General features: G+C 41.0%; 1 protein-coding gene across 1 annotated transcript in view; it reads right to left on the bottom strand.

Annotated features, from left to right (window-relative positions):
- Positions 1 to 3,300: 3,300 nt before the first annotated feature.
- Positions 3,301 to 23,668, bottom strand: part of CACNB4 (calcium voltage-gated channel auxiliary subunit beta 4) — a 202,420-nt gene continuing 182,052 nt past the window's right edge. The window contains exons 11-13 of the mRNA XM_030209207.1: positions 14,786 to 14,881; positions 7,578 to 7,763; positions 3,301 to 3,604 (exon numbers count right to left, since the gene is read on the bottom strand). Of these exons, the coding sequence (XP_030065067.1) occupies positions 3,344 to 3,604; positions 7,578 to 7,763; positions 14,786 to 14,881 (543 nt within the window). The 3' untranslated portion in view covers positions 3,301 to 3,343. The remainder of the gene's footprint in view (positions 3,605 to 7,577; positions 7,764 to 14,785; positions 14,882 to 23,668) is intronic.

Below are 23,668 nucleotides of genomic sequence, written 5' to 3'. Positions count from 1 at the left end.
AAATAGCCATATTGGGTCAAACTGACGGTCCATCTAGCCCAGTATCCTGCTTCCAACAGTGGCCAATCTAGATCACAAGTACCTTGCAGAATCCCAAAGAGTAGCAAGATTCCATACTACCAATCCCAGGGATAAGTAGTGGCTTTCCTTCAAATCTATCTTAATGCAGATTATGTACTTTTCCTCCAGGAACTTGTCCAAATCTTTTTAAAACCCAGATACAGTAACAGCTGTTACCACATCCTCTGACAAAAAGTTCCAGAGCTTAACTATTTGTTGAGTGAAAAAATATTTTCTTCCCTTCATTTTAAAAGTATTACCATGTAACTTTATAGCATCCATTCATCTTTGTACTTTTAGAAAAAGTAAACAATTTAGGTCCACTCAGAATTTTGTAGACCTTTACCATATCCCTCCTCAACTATCTCTTCTCCAAGCTGAAGAGCCTTAACCTCTTAAGCTGAATCTTTAGATAGTTGCCCATTAACATTGCATAAACGTTTTGCAGAATTGAGTCCAAAAGAATGAGATCCATGTTCTCACTATTATAAAGCCCTTAATATATTTTAGAGGTCATTCTACAAGTGGAAGGGTTAGGAGGCATTTACATGTGTAAGTGGGCATGCATGTCTTAGTAGTAGTTTTAGAAAAGTCACTACTTGTATGTGCATATTTGCAGTATCTGTACATTTCAAGGGGGTGAAGTGTGGGCCTGGTGTTGGTAGATTTTTAAAATATGTGTGCTACCCATTTTAGAAGAGAAATACATGTGCATTTCATTTTTACCTCCTCATTTGGACCTGGAGTTTTGAAGAGTGAGTGAAAGTTAATCCCTTTAGCCGAAAAAACTACTAAAGTCAAAAATTTAAAGTGCTGAATTCCGTTCCTTAATTGGCTGCTTTCATAGTGTGTAGTTATATATAATTCGGCACTCACACATGCAACACCCCAAATGGAGTCACTCTTTATATGCACTTTTCTTTTTTTGTAAAATGGCTGTTTCCACTATACACGCCGGCAAATTCACATGTAGTCCTGCACATCCTTACATGTATTTTATAAAAGGCTCCGTGCGCGGTGAGCCTTTTATAAAACATACCAACGTGGACAACCGTTTTCTGACTTAGACATCCTCCCCGGGATTCTATGTATTGTGCTCAAAATTGGGCTTTGACCCAAGATGTGCACCCAATTAAACTGGCTAAGAAGCCAATTAGTGCCAATAATTGGGTGCTAATTAGCACCATTTTGGAATTGGATGCACATTTTGCTACACGCAATTCAATATTAATGGACACCCAAATCCCATAGCGTGCAGCCCAAAAGAGGATATAGCCATAGGAGGTGCATGGGTAGGTTGAGGGCATCCTTAAAATTTGCATGCAGTGTTATAGAATACCTGGGATGTGCACCCAAATTGTGCACTGGGAATTACACCTGGCTTCAGCAGGAGTAAGTCCTGGTACCCAAATTGGGTGCCGAAATCAGCACTCATCTTTGAGCGCAATTTTTTTCAGTGTTGATTTTTGAGCACTATTTACTGAATCTAGCCCCCTAAGCAAAATTGGGTTTTTAGGTCCTAAACCACCTAACGCTGTGCACATCTGGAAGGAGATATTCAGGGTGGAACTGAAAAATATTCAGCTCTGTCTCACAAAGATTACTCTCTACATACTTTTTACATGCCTCTAAACTTCTCAGAATGGAGCCCTACATTTTGGCTTTGGGTGGGTTTTTTTTTGTTTGTTTGTTTTTTTGCTTTATCCTCATTTTACTGTAAACATTTGAATTACAATTTTCAATAAACATTTTTTCCATTTACTATTATTATCCATATAAAGATAGATTTCAATATAAATGAAACAAAAAAAGTTAAACTAGCCATTTTTAAAATTGTGACAGTTATGAATTTCTTGTTGTAATTGGAGACCTCTGACGCTCAGGGGAAAAGAAATGAAATGAGACTGTGCCAAGGCATTCCACTATGCTGACACGGTAGTAGTATAAAAAGCATTAGTGGATGTGATCGGGAACTCACACCAGTCTTAGCCAGAAAGCAAACTAACATTCTAAGGGGCCCTTTTACTAAACTGCGATAAAAGTGGCCCTGTGCTAGTGGCAGCAACTGTTATTGCCGCTCGTTGAGGCCTTTTTTACGGCAGTGGGTAACAAACAGCCAAAAAAAGAAATGGCCATGTTGGGGGAAGCACTTACCACCACCACTGAGGTGGTGGTAAGGGGCCCCTGCGCTAACCCAGCAGTAACCGATTACCGCCAGGTAACTGCTGCGGTAAAACATAGGGACCTTTTTTTCCCTAGCGCTCAAAATGGAAAGTGCTGGGGATGGAACTACCACCGGTGCCCACGTTGGGCTAGCAGTAGTTCCAGATTGCTGCACAGTTAGCCCGCGGTGTGCTTACCGCTGCTTTGTAAAAGGGCCCCTAAGGATGGGAGGAAATAGATCACATTATTACAATTTTACATAATCTAACACCTGAGCGTGTTCAGGTAAACCAAAGAGAGGACAGAGGTCCATCCTCAGACTCCTTTAATCAAGAGCCTACATCTGAGTTTTTATTCTCTCTGGACCAAAAAAAGCTCTCCATAACTATTAGGAAAAGAATGGTAGTTTCCAAACAACAAAAATATACTTTACTTGCTCAGCCATGCCAGGAAACATCAATCAGGAATTACCATGTAACTGCTGCATTCATTTTAGATATTTGGCACTAGTCAAGTTTTACATTCGGCAAGTCTGAAAAATAAGCCATTCCAGAAATGTCACTGTACAGAAACATCTATGTATTTCAAACCTAAATAAATTGAGCTTTACTGTAAATAGCAAACAAGCTTTTTTGGATGTTTTTCTGGTTTACACTGGTATTTTCTTTTTCATAATTCCTTTTATTTCTATATGATGATTGCAACGTGCTCGAGCAGACTTTCCAGTCAATTAACCCAAATTCCAACAGGAATTGGTATATAAATTGGTTCCAACTGGAACTGTTCATTTGGAATTTCCAGCACAGGAAATTGTAACCTTATATATGCCTTGATAAGTACCCTACATTACAAATTATTGTGTTCAATATCTAACGAGGAAATAGGATACTGCTGTGAAGTAAATTTCACACAAAAAATATGATATTGAGCAAAATTAATTTTCACCTAAATATAGAAGGGCATTGTATATACTGTTGCCCTTTTATTTAGCAACAATTGACAGCAGCATGTAAGCACAGTACAACTGTGTTACATTTAGCAAAAAACATGATTTGTTTTTCCTAGCTGTTATGGCAAGTTGTTAACCGATGACTGCTATTTTCCCCCCAGGTTCTTAAACTCAAAGCCTATGTCTAGAATCATGGCTATATCCCCCAGGCGATCCACGGTTCCTGTGGGGTTTGTAAGTGTCCTGATACGAGTCAGAGTATTCTTCTTCCACAAGAGGGTAATGGTCTCGGCTATGCTGGGAACTGGAAGACAAGCGGTTCCTGCTTTTCCGAGCCCGTTCATTGTGGTAATTTTCATCCGAGGTCATCAGGCTTCTCCTCTCAATTGGAGAGTTCTCAGTAGAATGGTTGCTGTGCCTCATGTGTTGGCTCTAGAAAATAATTTTAAAATTTATATATATATTTTTTAAAGATCAGGACTGACACTAGTTAACTCGAGCTATCATGCTTTTCTTTTCATGCTCCCTTTAAATTCAGCTGCTAGGTTGCTTTTTTGGGTGTTTCCAGATTTAAACATATAACATATAACTTCACTTTGGTTACCTGTGAAATACCGAGTGCAGCATTAACGTTTTCAGTATAATTCATCAAGTAATATATGGTAAAATGCCTTGGTATTTTGGCCAAGATTTCACTCTGTCTACATCAGGAAGGTCTTTAAGATCAGATTTCTCAAAATGTCTGAGTTTGCAATTGGTGTATTTCGTACGTTATGTATTTACTCAGGTTTCTGCTTTTTCTATAGCAGGAACGTTAATGTGGAATGCCTTGCCGGGTCAGCTTCGCTTAACTACTAGTTTCCAGCAATTTAAGAAATTATTAAAAACACAGCTTTTTATTCAATCGTGCTATTGATATAGTGCAGTTTTGGGAGTTATGATATCAGCACCTTATGTTTTGGATTATGTTTGTAATATTTTATGTTATATTTCAATTAATTGATAATGTTTTGTTTTACATTGGTATGTATATTTTTATGGAAACCGCCTAGTTTATAGGCGGGTTAGCAGTGTTTAAAATAAATAAATAAATAGATTTTGCTGGTTAGTTTCCTTTATTGTTCAGTGAATAGAGAGAGGTTTCATGGTTATCTCCTGCCATACTGGAAAGCCACAGAAGGCTTTCAGTTTTGGTTTTTTTTGTGGCTATTATCCAGTGCTGTCCCATACTTAATAGGCCAAATGTTGCAGTAGCAACACCCTGGCCAAAACATAATTTAGCGGTGTGTATTCATTAGTGTGTATTTGATCTGCTACTACTACTTAACATTTCTAGAGCGCTACTAGGTTTACGCAGCGCTGTACAAATTAACAAATAAGGACGGTCCCTGCTCAGAAGAGCTTACAATCTGCTAGTGTGCCCAACAAAATTTAGGGCACACTAGATTGATTTAACACACAATAATTGACTTAGTGCACCTTATATTGGTGAGAGCACATTAAATTAATTTAGCATGTACTAAAAATTCCCTATTAAAATGAATGTGTTAAACTAACAAAAAATACACTGGAAAATCAGTAAAAATTTGTGAAAAAAACAAAATCTAATCTAATCAAATGTTTCATACCTATACACATCCCTACTGCAGTTCACTCAAGCAAGTTTTTTGTGGATTTGATATTTTTCTGTTGTTGAACCATATATTTCCAAGGAGATTTGACTGTGAAAGCGTATGGACTATTTCCTGTGACTTTCTCCCATTTGTACAATTTCTGCAAATTTTAGACTTCAGTAAACTTTTTCTAGTTCGGAACAAATATTCAGCATGCAAACTTTTTGAAAGACTTTGTGATCAGCCCTGGGGCTTTAAAGTGTAGCTGTCTCCCAGTAGATTTGTTTTGCTGTTCAGAAGGACTAAACTAAACAAATTACTTCTTTGGATAGTGGCCGAATATCTCTACTAGCCGGATTTTTTGGTCCACTCTTGCTCCTCCCCACAGATAGTATCTCAGAGGGTGACATGGTAATGGGGAAGTGGTAATACCGTGGTAACCACAGGGTTGGGGACAGCAGTAAAGCAGTAATACCTCCAAAATGTCTGCAAACTGATCTTGAAAAACAGCTTCTTAATGAGCTCAGAAATTTGTGAGAATGTTTTCTCATTTTGGCAGAGCAAGGAAATGGTTTGGCTTAAACTAAGTCAGCTTGCAAAGTATCTTTTAGCTGTTTCAGCTACTAGTACCTCATTTGAAAGGGCATTTTCACTCGCTGGACTTATTATAGACAACCAAAGAACACAGCTGAAGCCTGAAATGGCTGATGAACTCTTATTTTTAAATGGACTTTAAGAAATGGTGAGCTATATAATCAATATTTTTTGATGGTTAAATAGATTTATTTTTCTTCAAGCTATGTGTGACTTACTACTATGTTTAAATTAGTGGTGATGGGGAGGGGGATTATATTGCAAGATGGGAAGGATATGGGGACTAATTTTAATTCTGTGTCACTTTCTATCTCTCCCTCTCCCCCCATGGTTTGTCTCCAGGTAGAGAATATTCTGTTATATTTATTTCCTGATTTTCAGTTCTCCAGAAAGCGATCTGAGAATCTGCAGCACCCTGCTGCATTTTGATGATTAAAAGATATGGCACTGGTTTCCCCAGCTAGTGTACCTGTGCACACCTGCTTCTACAAGGAGAAAAAAAAGATGTATGAACTCAGTACTAAGCCAACAGGAAAGGAAGAAGAGATGGTCTGAAGTGCAGCCAGATCAGATTAACAGAGGTGAAGTGCTGAGAGGTGTCTTAAACAGAACAGAAATTCCTAGAGAAATTTCAGAAAGACTTCCTGCCTTACAGGTGTGAGGAATCCTGTGTGGCTAATGTATACAATATGGTAGATAGAGATTATACCTTCTGTAATGATTTCAGTCAAAGAAGATTATTATTAAGTAAAAGTTTAGAGGGGAATTTTGCAACAGCATTGTTGTGAGAACATGACACTTTACACAGAAAAGCCTCTTACAAATGACTCCATGTATAAAAGTATGTGTGATGACCAGAATCACACATACTGGGGGCTAGGGGTAGGCCTGTTCAGGGGCAGATTGTGGGCGGAGTGTGGGTGAGGTTATGATTTAGACATGTTTTTTGCATGAACTATATGTCCGCACCTTCATCTTAACAGTGATTTCTGAGACTTTCCTGAGGCAGTTTTATAAAGATGCACAAGCACATGTGTGTCTTTATAAGAGGCTACAAATAGATGCCTTCCTGCCCTTCAAACTAAACCCACCTGCTATAAAATTCTCCCCTGCAGGACAGCATGTCTTACTTGAATGTATGTGTGATTGACTTTTCTGTCCCTCAGCACAGGAGGTAGCTCTGTGGGTGTCACTAAGAACGAGCACCCCTGATATTGAACAAGATCCTTCACTGTATACAGGGAGGGGTCATTTATAGTGTTTGACATCCTAATCATTTTGAAATGTTGGCAGTTACATCACTAAGGGGTCTTGACATTTTCTTTCTCCCTTGTTTAAAACAAACCATAGGACTGAAGTGAGTTGTTTCAGGACTCAGCCCTTAGCTTAGCACCATTTCTGCTGGGAGGACACAGGAGGGGGGGGGGAAACTACATATAGAAAAGGAGGATCAGTTTCAAACAGCAGGTAAGAGTAGCAATTCTGATTGACAGTGTGGGCACTTGTGCTCATTCTGAAGAGCAGGTCCAGAGGCAAGAAGGCAGAGCTGGCTGACAACACACACATTCCATTTTGAAATTCCTGAACATAGTTTAAGCTCTGGACTTTGCTCCTACTTCAGAACTGGTGCAAAGTCTGTAGCGATTAATATACTTGCAGTCTGATTGGAACCTAAGAGACCAATGTTTAAAAAAAATTATCCCGGTAATTCCCTTAGCTGGCACTATACAGAAAATGCATACTGTCTGCTGAACGACAACTTATCTGGCGATAGCGGTGATATTCAATCCACTCTAATAGGTATCCGGATAAAGGTAAGACAGCAAAAAAGCTGTCCTAATTTTATCTAAATAGGAATCTGAATATCACTGCTATCTGGATAGCAATGGTGCTGCCCGCTCTATAAGTACATTCAGTACCACTCAATGTCCAGATCCATTAATTATTTAAATGACATGACTGGTGTTTAAATATAAGGCTGTACATTTTCAAAGGGAAATACCACCTACAGGCTTGCAGGGACAACACAGGCCCCGTGCATAGTTTCACAGTTGCTACCAAAATGTGGAATCTACTAAGTGTAACTCTTGTTGCTCATTGGTTTGAAATTTAATTAGAAGCACTATATAATGTATGTGCATACCTGTAATCCAGAAAGACCTTGCAAAGTTAAATGGAGCTATGAGGTAACTTTATACCTGTAATCCAGAGATTGCAGTAGGGTAAGGGGACAGTGCAGTAGAGCCCAAGTTTCTGCCAAGAAGGGGAGTCATAGGGGTGGTGCTGGTAGTATGCGTGGCACGCCAGTAAGCCTCAAGATATTCTGCCAAATGTTCACAAGCATCCTCTAGCTGATTTTCATCCAAAATGACATCAAACATTTCCTGTTCACAAAAAAAGGCAAATGCTGAATCATTGCAAGTCAGAAGAGAAAATGAAAAGGCGTTTAAGAAAGTCAGTAGTACAGTTAACACCCCAGAAAAAGAGAGAAATGTGTAAAGAAATAAAGCTTGAAATTTAAAGTAAATTTAGTGGGGGGCTACAACAGGCAGAAACAATAATACAACATGAGGAGCTGATTGAAAAGAAGTAGACGACACCGTTTTAAAAACATCTTCAGAGAACTACTATACACATTATTTTTGTTACATTTGTACCCCGTGCTTTCCCACTCATGGCAGGCTCAATGCGGCTTACATGGGGCAATGGAGGGTTACGTGACTTGCCCAGAATCACAAGGAGCTACCTGTGCCTGAAGTGGGAATCAAACTCAGTTCCTCAGGACCAAAGTCCACCACCCTAACCACTAGGCCACTCCTCCTTCACATTATAGGAGTGTAGAAAAAAAACATTTTGATCTACAACCATAGATCATTAAATCATTCATCTGCATCAAGTTCTCTATCAATAAACGCAAGAAATGTGGTGTCATGCCACATTTGACTTCTGTGTTATTGGTATATTTAGAGGCATATTTTCAAAGCACAGCCTTCCAAAGTTCCATAGGTTTCTATGGAACTTTGGAAGGCTAAGTGCTTTGAAAATATGCCTCTTAGGCTCTCATTTTCGAAACAGAAAAATGTCCAAAAACCAGCACAAAGTGGCAAATGGATGTTTGGGGGGGGGGGGGGGGGGGTTGCCAAAAAATCCAAAGCCCTATTTCACTATACTTGAGTTTGATGATCGTTGAGAATCCCAGATTTTAAAGTATTGGACATTTCCTTGGTATACTTCTTTGTGTATCGTTTTAGATGGACAAGTATCCAAACACTTTTTACTCCAATTAAGACTCCTGAGGCAGGCCTGTGGCCGAAACACAGTACTGTGTCGAGTCTTCAATAAAGTTTACTCTTTTACACACCATCATAGTCTCTACGTCCTGAAGTCATTGGTCCACTTCCCACTTGTTTTTGTGCATTTATACCTCGTGGGATTTAGTGTTCATCCACTCAGTGGAGAGCCTGCCCCTAAAATGTTTTTCTATACAGTTCATGTGCAGTGCATCCAAATCACAAGGGGGTGTGTTAGGGTGTGCTGGGGCAGGATTTGGACATTCTCAAAACTTGGACATTTTTCTGCCATAATGGAACAAAGCAAAAACGTCCAGGGCTAAACGTTAGACATTTTGGTCTAGACCTGTTTCAATCATGACTAAGTAACAAAAAGGTGAGCTAAATGACCAGAAGACCACTGGCAGGATTAAGGCATGGCCCTCCCTTACTCCCCTAATGGTCAATGACCTCCTCCCACCCCTTAAAAATGTGAAAGAAACAATACATACCTGCCTCTATGACAGCTTGAGATGTTATGGCCAGGCCTATTAGAGCAGCAAGCAGGTCTCTGGAGTAGCCTAGTAGCTGGTGCAATGCACTGTAGAGAAGGTGACCCAGGCCCACTCTATCTGGTACACTTGTAGTGTAAAGTGTGATCCGTCCAAAACTCACCAAAAACCTCTTGTACCCACATATGCATGATACCTGCAGCTATAAGAGCTATGTAGTGGTGTACAGTTTTGGGTACATTAGGTTTTTGGTGGGTTTTGGAGGGCTTCCCATAGAATTTAAGGGGGTAACGGCGAGATGGGTACATGGGACCTTTCATATGAAGTCCACCACAGTGCCCCTTAGGGTGCTCCACTGCTCTGCTGGGATGTCTGTGTGAGCAGTCTACTAAGAATGCTGCCCCCCCCCCCCCCCCCCCATCCATCTGGCTTGATTATGTGCATTTTTCCCTTGGTCTTTTTTTTTCCAAAAATGATCCAAAAAGATAGACCTACAGAGCACAAAAACATCTAGCAAACGGTCATTTTCTGGTTTGAAAATTGCTATGTTCACCAATTGAGTTTTGGATCTTTTCAGCAAAACGTCCAAAATTGAATTTAGATGGCATACAAAAAATGCCCCTTCACATATCTCTTCTCTATTTGACTTTTTTATGGGGAAAAGTTTTGCAGACACAACTTGTTATAAAATTGCCTATATGCAGGTAATTTCATAAAATGGCACTTATGTGGAGGTGCTTATTTTATAAAAACCAACAGAACGCATTTAGAAAACACCAACCAGAGTGGGTCCCCAATTATGCAAAGAATTGCACATGCTGTGATGGTGTAAATGTACACATGTACTTTATGGTGGTACTTTTACAAGGATGTGCCTTGAAATGCCTATATTTAAGGCTGGTGTAAATCTCTATGCCAATATTTTTCAAGTAATGGACCATCACTTAAAGTACAAAATTACCTCCTATGTGTATGCTTGTGTGTTTTATAAAATCAGGGCTTTCTTTGAAGGGGTACTTGGGGGTACTGAGTACCGGCACCTTTTCCATTGTCTGCTAAAATTGACCCATGGACCCCAAGTTTTAATGAAAGAGCTCAGGCCCTACACGCCAGTTCTGCCTTGCCATAGATTCTGTAACTGGTTGCAGAAGGCCTGGCTATTGTGGAGTGGGTCCTTCAGTGATCACCCCACCCCTGAAGGGTGACCTAGCATTTGAGTACCGGCACCTTTTTGGCTAGAAAACACGCACTGTGTAAAATATACATAAGAAGAGACATACTGGTTCAGACCAATGGTCCATCTAGCCCAGTATCCTGCTTCCAGCAGTGGCCAATCCAGGTCACAAGTACCTAGCAGAAACCCAATTAGTAGCATCATTCCATGCTACTAATCCTGGGACAAGCAGTGGCTTCCCTTATGTCCATCTCAATAGCAGACTATGGACTTTTCCTCCAGGAACTTCCAGATATGCTAACTGCCTTTACCACATCCTCCAGCAATGAGTTCCAGAGCTTAACTGATCTTTGAGTGAAAACATATTTCCTCCTTTTTGTTTTAAAAGTATTTCCATGTCATTCCATTGAATGTCCCCTGGTCTTTGTACTTTTTCAATGAGTGAAAAATTGATTCACCTCCACCTGCTCCACACCACAAGTTCAGTGATGTGGAAAAGTACTTATCCCCCATCCTGATTTCCATTTTTATTGCATATCTTGCACTGAATGGTTTCTGATCTTTAAACAAAATGTAATATTAGACAAAGGGAACCTAAGTAAACACATAACACAGTTTTTACAGTATTACATCATTTATTTAAGGACCAATGTTATCCAACACACATATCACCCATGTGAAAAAGTAACTGCCCCCTTAGTTAATCAATGAACCAATTGATCACATTTAATTGATAATTATATTGAGCTCGATTGCACCCAGTCCTGTTAAATCTGAGCTTTACTACATATTACAAGAAAAGTAGTCAACACAAAGTTCCTACAAGAATGCTATGCCACGGTCAAAGGAAATTCCAGAAGAGATGAGAAAATAAATTTGAAAATATATGTCTGGAAAAGGTTACAAAGCCATTTCTAAAGTTCTGTGTCTCCAATCGAGCACAGTGAGAGCCATTATCTCCAAATGGAGAAAACTTAAAACAGTGGTGAATCTTCCCAGGAATGACCTGCCTGCCAAAATTACTCCAAGGATGTCACAAAAGATCCCAGAAGAACATCCAAAGAACTACAGGCCTCTCTAGCCTCCGCTAAAGTCGGTGTTCACGACTCCACAATAAGAAACTGGGAGTGTAACAAGGTGGAAAGCACTGCTAAACAAGAACATCAATGCTCATCTCACATTTGCAATAACGCAGATTGTACAAATTTTTGTTTCTTATTTCTTGCATTTTTCTTTGAAGTTGATTTCCATGTAATATCAAAAAATTCTCAATAAAAAAAAAAAGTTTTGAATTGGCCCAGTCAAAGTCCTCACTTGAAATGAATAGAGATGTTGTAGCAGGACCTGAATGTGTCTGAAATTAAAGAGGTTATGCAAAGAAGAACTGGCTAAGATTCATCAGTGGAGGAGTGGCCTAGTGGTTAGGAGTGGCCTAGTGGTTAGGGTGGTGGACTTTGGTCCTGAGGAACTGAGTTCAATTCCCGACACAGGCAGCTCCTTGTGACTCTGGGCAAGTCACTTAACCCTCCATTGCCTGCCACATTGAGCCTGCCATGAGTGGGAAAGCACAGGGTACAAATGTAACAAAAAAAAAAAATTAAAAAAAACTGCAATGTGAAAGACTGATATCAAATGATAGGAAGTGTTTGCTGGGCTTGTTCCTTGAATACATGGCATAATGTAAAAACTGCGTTATGTGTTTACCCAGTTTACTTTGACTAATATTACATTTTGTTGACAGATTAGAAACCATGCAGTAATAGAGGACATCAGGAGAACATCACAACTCCAGCCTTGTTCCATCTAAATTATATTCCAGCGAATGCAGTGTGCATATAAGTAGCACTATCTCTTTGGTGCATTTAATAAAGCTGTGCAACTTTATATGCATTATCCGCCTGTAAAACAAGCTTCACATGTGGCAAAAGCTTTGTAGAATCTTTGCATACTGTAATTTTGTGCAAAGATTTACACACAGCAAGCAAAGGAGTTCCTTTGGGGCAGGATTTGTACTTAGATGCATACTTTTTTTTTTCTTCAAAAGTGAGTGTATAAAATTTGTGAGAAAATTTTGTGTGGACTAGATAGGAGCAGCTATGTGCAGGTATTTCCAGTGAGGCAGTTTGCAAAAGGAAACGATGTGCATACATTCCCTATGGTGTAGTTTATGTGTATTTTTGTTGCTACAAAATTACCCTCCCTGTGACTTGGTAAAAGGGTATGTCTTGCCGTTCCCTTGATTACAGAGGTCCCCAGTGGTAGAAGTCAGAATTTAAACTCATACGACATGAGTGTGCTGAAGCAGGTAAAAACAAATAAACTAGATGCCCTTTTACTAAGCTGTGTAAGTGTCTATGTGCGCCCAACGTGCGCCAAAATGGAGTTACCGCACGGCTACCATGTGGCTCTTGCGGTAATTTCATTTTTGGTGCGCGTCCGAAAAATAATTTTTATTTTCAGATGCGCGTATCGGACGTGCGCCAATTGGCACTTGACGTGCATAGGTGCCTGGTTACCGTGCGAGTCTTTACCGCTAGGTCAATGGATGGTGGTACGGTCTCAGACCCAAAATGGACACACGGCAATTTTTGATTTTGCCGCACATCTGTTTTCAGCAAACATTTTAAAAAGCCCTTTTTTTACAGGCGCGCTAAAAAATGGATCGGCACATGCCCAACCCCCACAAGCCATTTTTCAGTGCACCTTAGTAAAAGGACCCCTAATTCCCTAGCTGGATAGCTCAAGTCAAACATGCATATGAAATCTCTTCTGAGTAAAATCCTAAGAGTGTGAGTACTAGGAGCTATGCAGTTTAGGGGTCATTATTGTCTCTATGCTGAGGAAACAAGTACAATTCTCTGTGACTTTTGATGCTACTTTGCTCAGTTCTAACTGGTACATCATCTCCATCCTTTCTTAATATAGTGGAACCCAGATATAAAGCAATGATTGGGACCAGATATAAAGCAATGATTGGGATCCATAAAATATCATTGTGTTAAATGTGGAGTCATGTTATAGCGGGGTCAATAGACATGATTAATTGATGCCAAGGTCTTTGGCCAGCTGAATTTGTTGCTTACCAGAATTCAGTTGAGCGCAGATAATTTTTTATGAGTAGTGAAAGACTTCCACTTATTAGATGGCTTCTCCATGGGAGCGACCTTCAGCCTTGTAGACAAAGCTCACCCGAAGTTCTTTTTACACCGAGGTCCACCCCCACCCCTGCGTAGCTAGACACTGGCTGGAGTGTTTTTCATGCAGACTCAGGAATGGGCCCCACCCCGGTGTAGCTAGACACTGCCGACAGAGGAACTGTATGTAAAAAAGGGGGAGCCAAGACATGATCACGTTATCCCCAGTAATCTACATATCGCACCCAGATTTCCATGTGGAAATCGAAGCGTATTCCATAACAATGTGCATAACTTAATTAGTTAAGCTAATCAGCACTGATAATTGGAAGCTAGCAAGCAATTATCAGCACTAATTCACATTAATTAGAATTTGCACACACTACTAAGCATATTCTGTAATGTGATGTGTGCAAATTCTAAGTCGCATAGTTGCACAATGGGCGTCGTTATGGGTAGGCCATGTTTCTAAAATCTATGTGCATTGTTATAGAATATACTCGCTCCGCACCAAATTTAGGTGTTGGGATTTACAACAGGTTTTAGTTGGCGTAATTGACCATGACGCTCAGCATATTCTATATCGCGTAGAAATTTAAGCCTATTCTATACATTTTAGGTGTACTTTAGAGAATACGCCTAGGCATATATATTTTTTCATGGGGAACTTTCAGGCACCATAAATGGAACTAGCCCTGTATGCGGATTTGTATTATTGTGCGATGCATTATATTGGGATTCCACTGTATTAATTAATTTGATTTAATATAATATATTTATTAAGTGCTCTACTAGAGACAGCCCAAAGCATCTTACAAAACTACAATAAAATTCACAAAACTAAAATAACATTCACACAGTATAATCAGATGTATTCACGCCTTAGTTAGTTATTCACACCTTGATAACTTTCTGACTCAGTTTTTGTAATTATTTATGTGTGAGCCTACTTTTAAAGAGCACAGGGAAGCTATAATTAGTACATCCAAGTACAATCAGATGAGCACTTTTTTTTGCCTTTGGAGTTTCTCTGACTAGATTGAAACAAAATGTGCCTAATATTCTATGATGTGTTTCTGGTCCAAGGTTCTGTTCTTTCAGACATGCAAGACAATGGCAAAAAAGAAAGCCTAAGAGATTTCTGCAACCATACACTCTCTGTTACAGGCAGAGTCTTGTAAATGTTTCAGCTCCCATTCTACAGTGTACACCAGTTGCGTATGTTCCAATCACTCATTCATTCTAGTAAATGTCAATGGACAACAAAGAAAATCGTAGAAGCCAATTCAGCTGAAAGACATAAGGATTTATACTTACTGGTGGGCACTGTGCTAGTTTATCAGCCGCCACCAACTGAACATTTAAGTGTTTGCTTTGTGACTTTCCTCTGGATTTGATCAGCCGCTGCAATACCTGGAAAAGAAAGCATATCAGTCAGTGTGATGTTTTATTCAAACTAAAATATTTCCAATTTCCATTACATATTTGTATGTCTTACATTTGTTAAAATCTAAGGGACAGATATTTAGCAGGCGGCAATGAGCGGTTTTTTAGCCGCCAACAGCGTTATCCCCAGATATTCAATTCCAAGCCATATCTGGGCACCAGCACTGAATATCTGAATTTATGTGGCTGGCTATCTCTTAAGTAGTTAAGTGCTATATTCAGTCCTTAATTCCTGGATTCTATATATGGCATGCTGAGTAGCATGCGTAAATTTGTGCGTGTGGCCAATTTACACATGCTACTAAATTAAGTAACAAGCCCATTAGTCTTGATAATTGGCCAAGAATGACCAATTATCAACACTAATTAGGCATAATTGAAATTTACAAGCACTTCTTTTTAGGTGTATTCTAACCCTCTGGGTTCTCTTTAGTGCCATGCTTTCTGAAGTTACTTCTCACTATCCCCATTTTTTTAATTCTTGGAGATTTTAACTTTCACAAAGATGCCACTACCCATAGTCAGGACTGGCATTTTCTGCAACTACTGTCTGAAAATCTTGTTCATAATGCTCTTTTTGCTGCACACTGTGCTAGTCAAACCCTTGATCTTCTGCTCAATCTTCAAACTTCTGCCATCTCTCCCCACTCTCTTCTCATACCTGTTTCCTGGTCAGATCACTTTTTGCTTTCCTTCACTATGTTCACCCTCCAACCATCAACTTCTGTTACTCCCCAATGTCTTTATCCAGATCTTTCCTAATATTGACCCAGTACTTATTCCATCACTTGCAGCTGATTATCCAGAAAACGTTTCACCTCTCCAACTCTAAGAGCAAGTGACTCAATGGGAAACCTGCCTGCGTCCTACACCTGACCCATAGACCTCTGTATTCTCTCCCCACTCTCATAAAAACTCCCCATGGTTTCACTCAGATCTTTGCCTTCTAAAGTGGCAGGCCAGATGCACCAAACGTGCCTGGTGTGAACACCCATCACCATCATCTCTTAATGTTAAGGCAGAGCAAGTTTTAAAGTGCACCTATTACAATAACTTAATCTCATCTGCGCCAAATAAAACAAAAGCAGTCTTCAGGCTTCAAAAGCAGTCTTTTTTGACAACTCTCTTCCATGAGTATGAATCCTAATACTCCAGTTCTGCTTTCTGCAGAAGCTATATGTGATTCATTTTCTTCCAAAATTAAATCACTTCACAGCTCTACTCCTACTCAACTTCTCTCATCAGCTTCTAATCTCTTTCTTGTAGTGCAAGCTTCTTTTCTCCACCCACTCATGTTTTGAATAATACTTGGAAATGCTTCAATCTCCCTTCTCTTACTTCACTTACTAAGCTTCTCTCATCCTCTCGCTTAACTACTTCTACCCAAGACCTCTTTCCTGGGCCTTGGCTCAAAGTCTCAAAACACTGTCTCCTTCCTTTCATCTTAGCCATGATGACTCAGTCTGTCAACTGGGGTTTTCTCAGACTGTTGTAAGATGGCTACTGTTTGACCTAATCTTAAAAAAACAACCTTGGATTTCTTTGATGTTTCTAAATACAGACCTATTTGGAATTTATCATTACTCTCTAAACTCACTGAGAAATGGGTTTTACTCCAACTATTCCAAGATATTGATCAAACTCATATATTACACCCATTTCAGTCTGGTTTCAGCCCATTCCACAGTAACAAGACACTAATTACTGCCCTTATCAATGCTTTACAATAAGGTTTTGAACAAGTAAGCTAACCTTGGCTATTTCACGTGACCTCATTTCTGCATTTGATTTGGTCAACCATGTTCTTGTTCTTAACAGGCTTGCCTCTTCGGTCTCTCTGGGACTGTTTTTAAATGGTTCCAGTCATTCCTCTCAAATTGTCTCTACATGGTGAACACATCTACAAATCATTCAACTCCTTATTCCCATCCTTTTGGTGACCCAAAGGTTCTGTTCTTGTACCTATTATTATTTTTTTTTTCCCATTCATTTTTATTGAAACAGAATTAACACAGAGTTACAAGATTTTAGGTACAGCGTTTACTAATCTTGGTATTCCTAAACCAAACAACAACTCTGCCAAGGTTTAAACTTTTTTTTCCCCTCCTACGCCTCCCCCCTTCCCATAGAAACGTGCCCACCCACCCACCCCCCAACCCACCCTATTGCCCCCCTGCCCTCCCCCCCTCATAGGTTCAGGATACGGCTTCGAGCAGTAGGGGTGTGTCCCAAAAGGGTGCCCAAGTGGCAAAAAAAATGTCCCCTTTGTCAGACGCCAAGTCCTTTATTTTCCTTTTCTCTAAAGAGTACATTTGAATCATTGCTATACGCCACTGTGCCAGGGAGGGGCTTTCTGCATTTCTCCACAGTTGTAGTATTGTTCTCTTGCCCATCAGCACAGTGCGCTTTAAAAAGGCTTTCATTTTCGCTGGCATACACCCTGCACTTGCAAAAGACTCAAATAATTGTCCTGGAGCTATCTTCCATCTTGTGCACCAACAGTTAGATACTTGTAGTCCCACGTCTTTCCAAAATTTTTGCACCCCGGGACACGTCCAGAACATGTGCCCCAGGTGTGCTCCGGAAACTCCACACTTTGGACAGGAATCCACGTCTGCTATGGTTGCTCTCCAGGCCCTATACGGTGATATATACAGCCTCAGCAAAAATTTTAGCTGCAATTCCTGCCAGGCTACATTCTCTGTAAACTTAGTCACCGATATCAACTGTCTGTGTAAGTGCTCTTCCTGTAGATTAAGTCCCAGCTCTGCATTCCATTGTTCAATTATTTTGGAAAAGTCAAAGTTCGGGGAAGATTCTCTTATAAAAGAGTGAAAGTATCTCAACGGTACTCTTTGTTGGGCCTCCAGACCCAACAGTTCAGTAAGTTTGTCCCCTATCTCCGCAGTCAAAGCTTGTTTGGGGAGAGAGGCCACGTAATGTTTCAGTTGATAGTATGCAAAAACATCCACTTGATCAATATGAAATTCTGTACATATGTCCTGCAAAGTTTTCATCTCCCCCTGGTCCGTTACAACATGAAACAAGTAAGTTATCCCATGTCTTTCCCAAACCCTAAATACAACAGATGTGTCTCCTACTGGAAAGTCTGGGTTCCCTCTGACCGACAGAAGCAGTGAATTTTTACTATCTAGCGAAAGGAACCTGGTCACCCACTTCCAAGTTTGTTTTAGTGGCTGGAATATAGATCTGGCCTTGCCTAGGGTATCTCCCGGATATCCCCTTCCATGCACCCAACTTGCAAAATGGGTTTTTCCAAGCATTTGTGTTTCTGTCCTTGTACAAGAAAAGTAAGATGTGGAACGAAACCAATCTGATAAGTGTCTTTGGTTGCTGGAAATGGAAAAAAGCCGCAAACTTAGGAGGTCTAACCCTCCCTTGGCCCGGGGCAGTTGTGCCCTTTTTATGTTCAGACGAGCCCTCTTTCCGTTCCATAAGTACCCATTTAATCTTTTATGTAGCCACTGTTCATCCCTCCGTAACAGATATATAGGAAGCATTTGAAACTTGTATATCCACATGGGAAAAAGGATCATATTATATAACGCTACCCTCCCTAAAAGAGACAGCGGTAAACCCTGCCAACCTTTCAATGTCTCTGCTGTCTTCACCTTCAAAGGTTCAAAGTTTAAAGTATATATCCCCGCTAAGTCCGTGGGGATCTTCACTCCTAAATAAGTAATAAAGTCTGATGCCCATTTTAGCGGGAAACAGCCTACCCACTGGTCTTTAATTGCAGGGAATAAGGGTAGTGCCTCCGATTTCTGCAAATTTAACCTAAAGCCAGAGTAAAACCCAAACTCCTCCACCGCAGAGAGCAATTTATAAAGCGATTCCTGGGGGGAAGTGAGTGTTAACAACAGGTCGTCCGCATAGGCCAGTGTCTTGACACTCTGGAATGGCAATTCTACACCCTCTATGTCTGGATCTTTCTCAATAGTAAGTATCAAGGGCTCTAGATAGAGCAGGAATAATAATGGTGAAAGTGGGCAGCCTTGTCGGACCCCTGCTTGAATTTCAAAGGAAGGGGAAACAAATGAGTTAATTAATAACTTCGCTGAGGGTCTCTCATAAAGAGCCTGAAGTGCTTCCATAAACCATCCTTCCACCCCCACGTATTCCAAAACCTCAAACATATAATCCCAATGCACTTTATCAAATGCTTTCTCAGTATCGAGTCCCACTATTAACAAAGGCTGTTCTATTGTATGACAGTGAGCCATAGCCAGCAATAGTTTACGTACATTTAAGGTGGAGTGTCTGCCTTTTACGAATCCCACCTGGGCCGAACTAAACAACACTGGCATATAGTATGCGAGTCGTGCTGCCATTGCCCTTGTTAGAATTTTTAGGTCAGAGTTCATCAACGATATCGGCCTATAGGATGTTACCTGGTTACTGGGCTTTCCCGGTTTTAAAATCAGGGTAATTAAAGCTGTGTTTGTTTCTTGCGGGAAGAAACCTCTCTGAACCACAGCCTCAAAAAATTGGGAAAGATACCCCCCGACCTGTGGTGGCAGTAACTTATAGTATTCATTGGGCAAGCCATCAGGGCCCGGAGTGGACCCCAGTGGGAGCGATTTTATTACCTGCTGTATTTCTTGTGCTGAAATCGGTTTCCCCAGCCGTGCCCTAGCTATCTGAGGCAACTTCGGGATGCCCGAGTCCTCCAGGTAATCTAACAATTCAGGGCCTTTCCCTTGTGGTTCGTTTGAAAAGGTTTTAGTGAAGTAGTCATAAAATATTTTAGAGATTCCCTCTTGGGAGGATATCTTGTCACCTTTGTTATTTAGCACCTCTGTAATTAATGGTCTGGTCCCCCTGTATCTTACAATATTTGCTAAGAGCCAGCCAGATTTATTTCCAAATCTCTGGAAATTTAGTTTCCCATACATTAACTGTTTTTTTGTTTGTTCATGTATTGCCGTATTCAAGGCCGCTAGTGTGGCCGCTAGATTACTTTGATTTTGCAGAGTTGGCTGCCGGATACTAATTTGTTTCAGATTTTTATATTCTTTTTCCAACCTCAGTATGGTTCCCGCCTTCTTTTTCGCTTGCGTGCACACATATGCAATGACACCCCCTCTAAGGACTGCCTTAGAGGCTTCCCACAGCAAAATGGGTGAAGTACATGAACTTTCATTGTCACTCAGGTATTGATCCCATAAATTGACCAAATAAGTCCTAAAGTGGGTGTCACCATACAAGTGCACAGGGAATCTCCATCTAGCTCCTAGTGCTCCAGGCAAAGTAAACTCTAGATCTACCCAAACCATACAATGATCCGATACTACTAAGGACCCAATATCTGCTCCCTTAACCTTAAAAAACCAAGATTGGGTTATCAATATGTAGTCAATTCTAGACCAGGTTTTATGTGCTTTAGATAAGTGGGTAAAATCCCTAACTGTAGGATTCAAGGTCCTCCAGACATCCATGAGGTTAAGAGCCCTGCTCATTTGTGTCAGGACCTGCCGCGATCCCTTGTACCTATTATTTTTAATGTTTTTTTATGTCCCATCTTCACTTTTAACTTACTTACTTATGGTTTGCCCCATCTTCACTTTTATACAGAATCACAACATTTTCTGTTTATAACTATGCGGACGATATTCTCCTTCTTTCTTATCATGATCCTGATCATCTACATCTATGTAACATCCAGTCCTGTTTAGATACAGTCTCCTCTTGGCTTTGGAATGACTGATTGATCCTAAACCCCTCTAAAATTACAGCTTACTGGCTTACAGGTCAGCCTTCTGCTCCTAGTGTGTCCCCCCTCCTACTTTCTAATTCAGCTATACTATTGGTTACCTCTTTCCATCATCTTGGTATATAGCTGAATCAGCACGTCCATTTTGACCAGCACATCTCCCAAGTTTCTAAGTCATGATTCCTTGCCTCATGCCAATTTCATTCCATTCAAAAATATCTTGACCCCTCTGCCTCTATGTCAGTACTATACTCCATTGTCCTTTCTCGACTTGACTACTGTAGCACAGACTATGCCAGTCTTACATCTGGTCTTCTTAAGCGACTTCAGTCAATCCAGAATACTGCAATTCACATATTCTTTTGGGCTAAGAAATTTGATAGGGTACCCCTTGCTTATTCAACACCACTAGCTTCCTGTCAAATTCCGAGTTCAAAAACCTATGATAATAATATGATTGTTTCTTATATGATTGTATTAAGCTTTCCTATCAAAAATGACGTTCTGAGTTCTTTTTGTTTTTAATTCATTTTGCAAACTGTCTTATACTGAATAAAGTAGGCGGTATATCAAATATAATAAACATAATTCAAGATTCTCATCTTAACTCATAAAATTCTCTTTGGTACTACTCCTTATCTTCATTCATTCATCACCTCACATCGTCCAGTCTGTTCCCTATGCTCTGCATATGAGTCTCGTTTGTGCATTACACTATTTATCGTTCACATGTTGAATTTACTCGTTACTCCACCTTCTTGTGTTGCCCCTCCCTACAGAACTCGTTACCTATGCTCCTCCTTAAAGAACCATCTTACTAGATTTTTCCAACAAGCTTTCAATTTACCATCTTCCACACCTGAAACCCATGACTCTTAGCTGGAGCGACGGCATCTGCTCAGTGACATGACTTTTTTTTTCCCTCTCCTTTACAAGTGATGAACATTCCTTTCCCTATTTGTTTTTAGATTGTAAACTGCTTTGACTATCCCCTTCAATTGAATGCTAATGCTACCTCAATAGATGGCATTAAGTGCATCTGTGTTATCTCCAATGCAGTTAAACATGCACTAAGTGTATTTTAAGAACATAAGAATAGCATACTGAGTCAGACCAATGATCCATCTAGTCCAGTATCCTGCTTCCAATAGTGGCCAATCCAGGGGACAAGTACCTGGCAAAAACCCAAATGGTAGCAACAGTCCATGCTACTAATCCTAGGGCAAGCAGTGGTGTCCCACATGTCTATCTCAATAGCAGACTATGGACTTTTCTTCCAGAACTTGTCCAAACCTTTTTTTAAACCCAGACACTTAAGAGATCCAGCGTGGAATTGCTAGCATATATTATAACAGGATCATCTGCATCCGGGCCAATATTTTTGCTAAGAAAAAGAAAATGCACAATATTGCCCAAGTGAACAGAAGTTTGAAATTTTACGACAGAGATTAGTTCAGGCTCATATCCAGCTGCCTGCTTTCACTCCCACTTAATTCTACGCACCATTGATGTTTTCATCGGTGCAGATGCAAGCGTTTCTTCATCAAATTATGCTATTGCTGTATTGCTCATGCGCCTAGGGGGAACTCTACTTTTCTTTATGTAAACTCCATGAGTAGATTCTGGTAATGCATTCAACAGTTAATGCAGTTATCATGCAGTAATTTTGACAATTAACACACAGTAACTGCAAAATTCACTGCATTATCTTAAAACATCCTTCTAGTTTTAGAAACCTTGGCTCAGCACTTGCAGACTATGCCACATATCAGTGGGTTCCCATCGAACCCATCATATATCACTTTAGGAAGATTAAGTAATTTAATAGGAAATATAGTTAATATCATCTTTTTCAAATTATAGATGTGGTGAAATTTGAACTTTTCTTGAATTTTGAAAATTTATGCACTGCTTTTCAATCATTAATTATTTCATATTTAGACTATTGTCACAGAATGCCTAGCACCCACCTAGGGCTAACCCCACAGCCACCTGGAGGGTCTATCCCCAGCACTGCTCAGGCCTGCTTGCACCTGGGCATGTGCTCTACACTAGCACCCTCCTCCCACCGACTGGGTCCCAACCGCCTCTGGGTGAGTCTCCCACTCTGAAGTTATCCCTGATGATTTCTAGCTTATTGGGACCACACTCCCAGTGGTCCCACAGTTCCTAGAAAGCACTCACAGACCCAATACACACAGTGGCGTACCAAGGGGGGGGGGCGGTGGGGGCAGTCTGCCCCGGGTGCCAGTGGGTGGGGGGTGCTCCGCTCCCGCCGCCTCCTTTAAACAAAAATCGGCGAAGCAGCGTCGCAGGCAGCGCCTCGTCTGCCCTGCTTGTGAAAAAATCAAATCTCTCCTTCTCCTTGTCTTGATGTCTTGACGTCGACTCGGGCCTTCCAATCAATCACTAAGTCCTGCCCTCCTCTAAGGTAACTTCCGCGAGGGCGGGCGCCGGGCGGGACATAGTGATTGATTGGAAGGCCCGAGTCGACATCAAGACGAGGAGAAGGAGATTTGATTTTTTTACAAGCAGGGCAGACGAGGCGCTGCCTGCGATGCTGCTTCACCGATTCAGACAGTAGTGAGAACGGAACTGAGGTGGGGAAGGAGAGGGGTGAAAGGGACTCGGGTGGGGGTATTCAGAGGGGAAAAGGGGAGGGGAGAAGGGGACTGGGGTGGGGATCTCAGACAGGGGAGGGGAGGGGAGAAGGGGACTGGGGTGGGGGTCTCAGACAGGGGAGGGGGAGGGGAGAAGGGGACTGGAGTGGGGATCTCAGACGGGAGAAGGAAGGGGAGGGGAGAAGGGGACTGGGGTGGGGGTGTTCAGAGGGGAAAGGGGAAGGGGAGAAGGGGACTGGGGTGGGGGTCTCAGACAGGGGAGGGGGAGGGGAGAAGGGGACTGGGGGGGGGGTCTCAGACGGAGAAGGAAAGGGGAGGGGAGAAGGGGACTGGGGTGGGGATCTCAGACAGGGAAGGGGAGAAGGGGACTGGGTTGGGGATCTCAGATGGGAGACGGGG

This window comes from Microcaecilia unicolor, chromosome 7, assembly GCF_901765095.1.
Source record: "Microcaecilia unicolor chromosome 7, aMicUni1.1, whole genome shotgun sequence".
Lineage (NCBI taxonomy): Eukaryota > Metazoa > Chordata > Amphibia > Gymnophiona > Siphonopidae > Microcaecilia > Microcaecilia unicolor.
The sequence above is the reverse complement of the archived record's forward strand: the minus strand, read 5'-3'. Positions and strand labels throughout refer to the sequence as shown.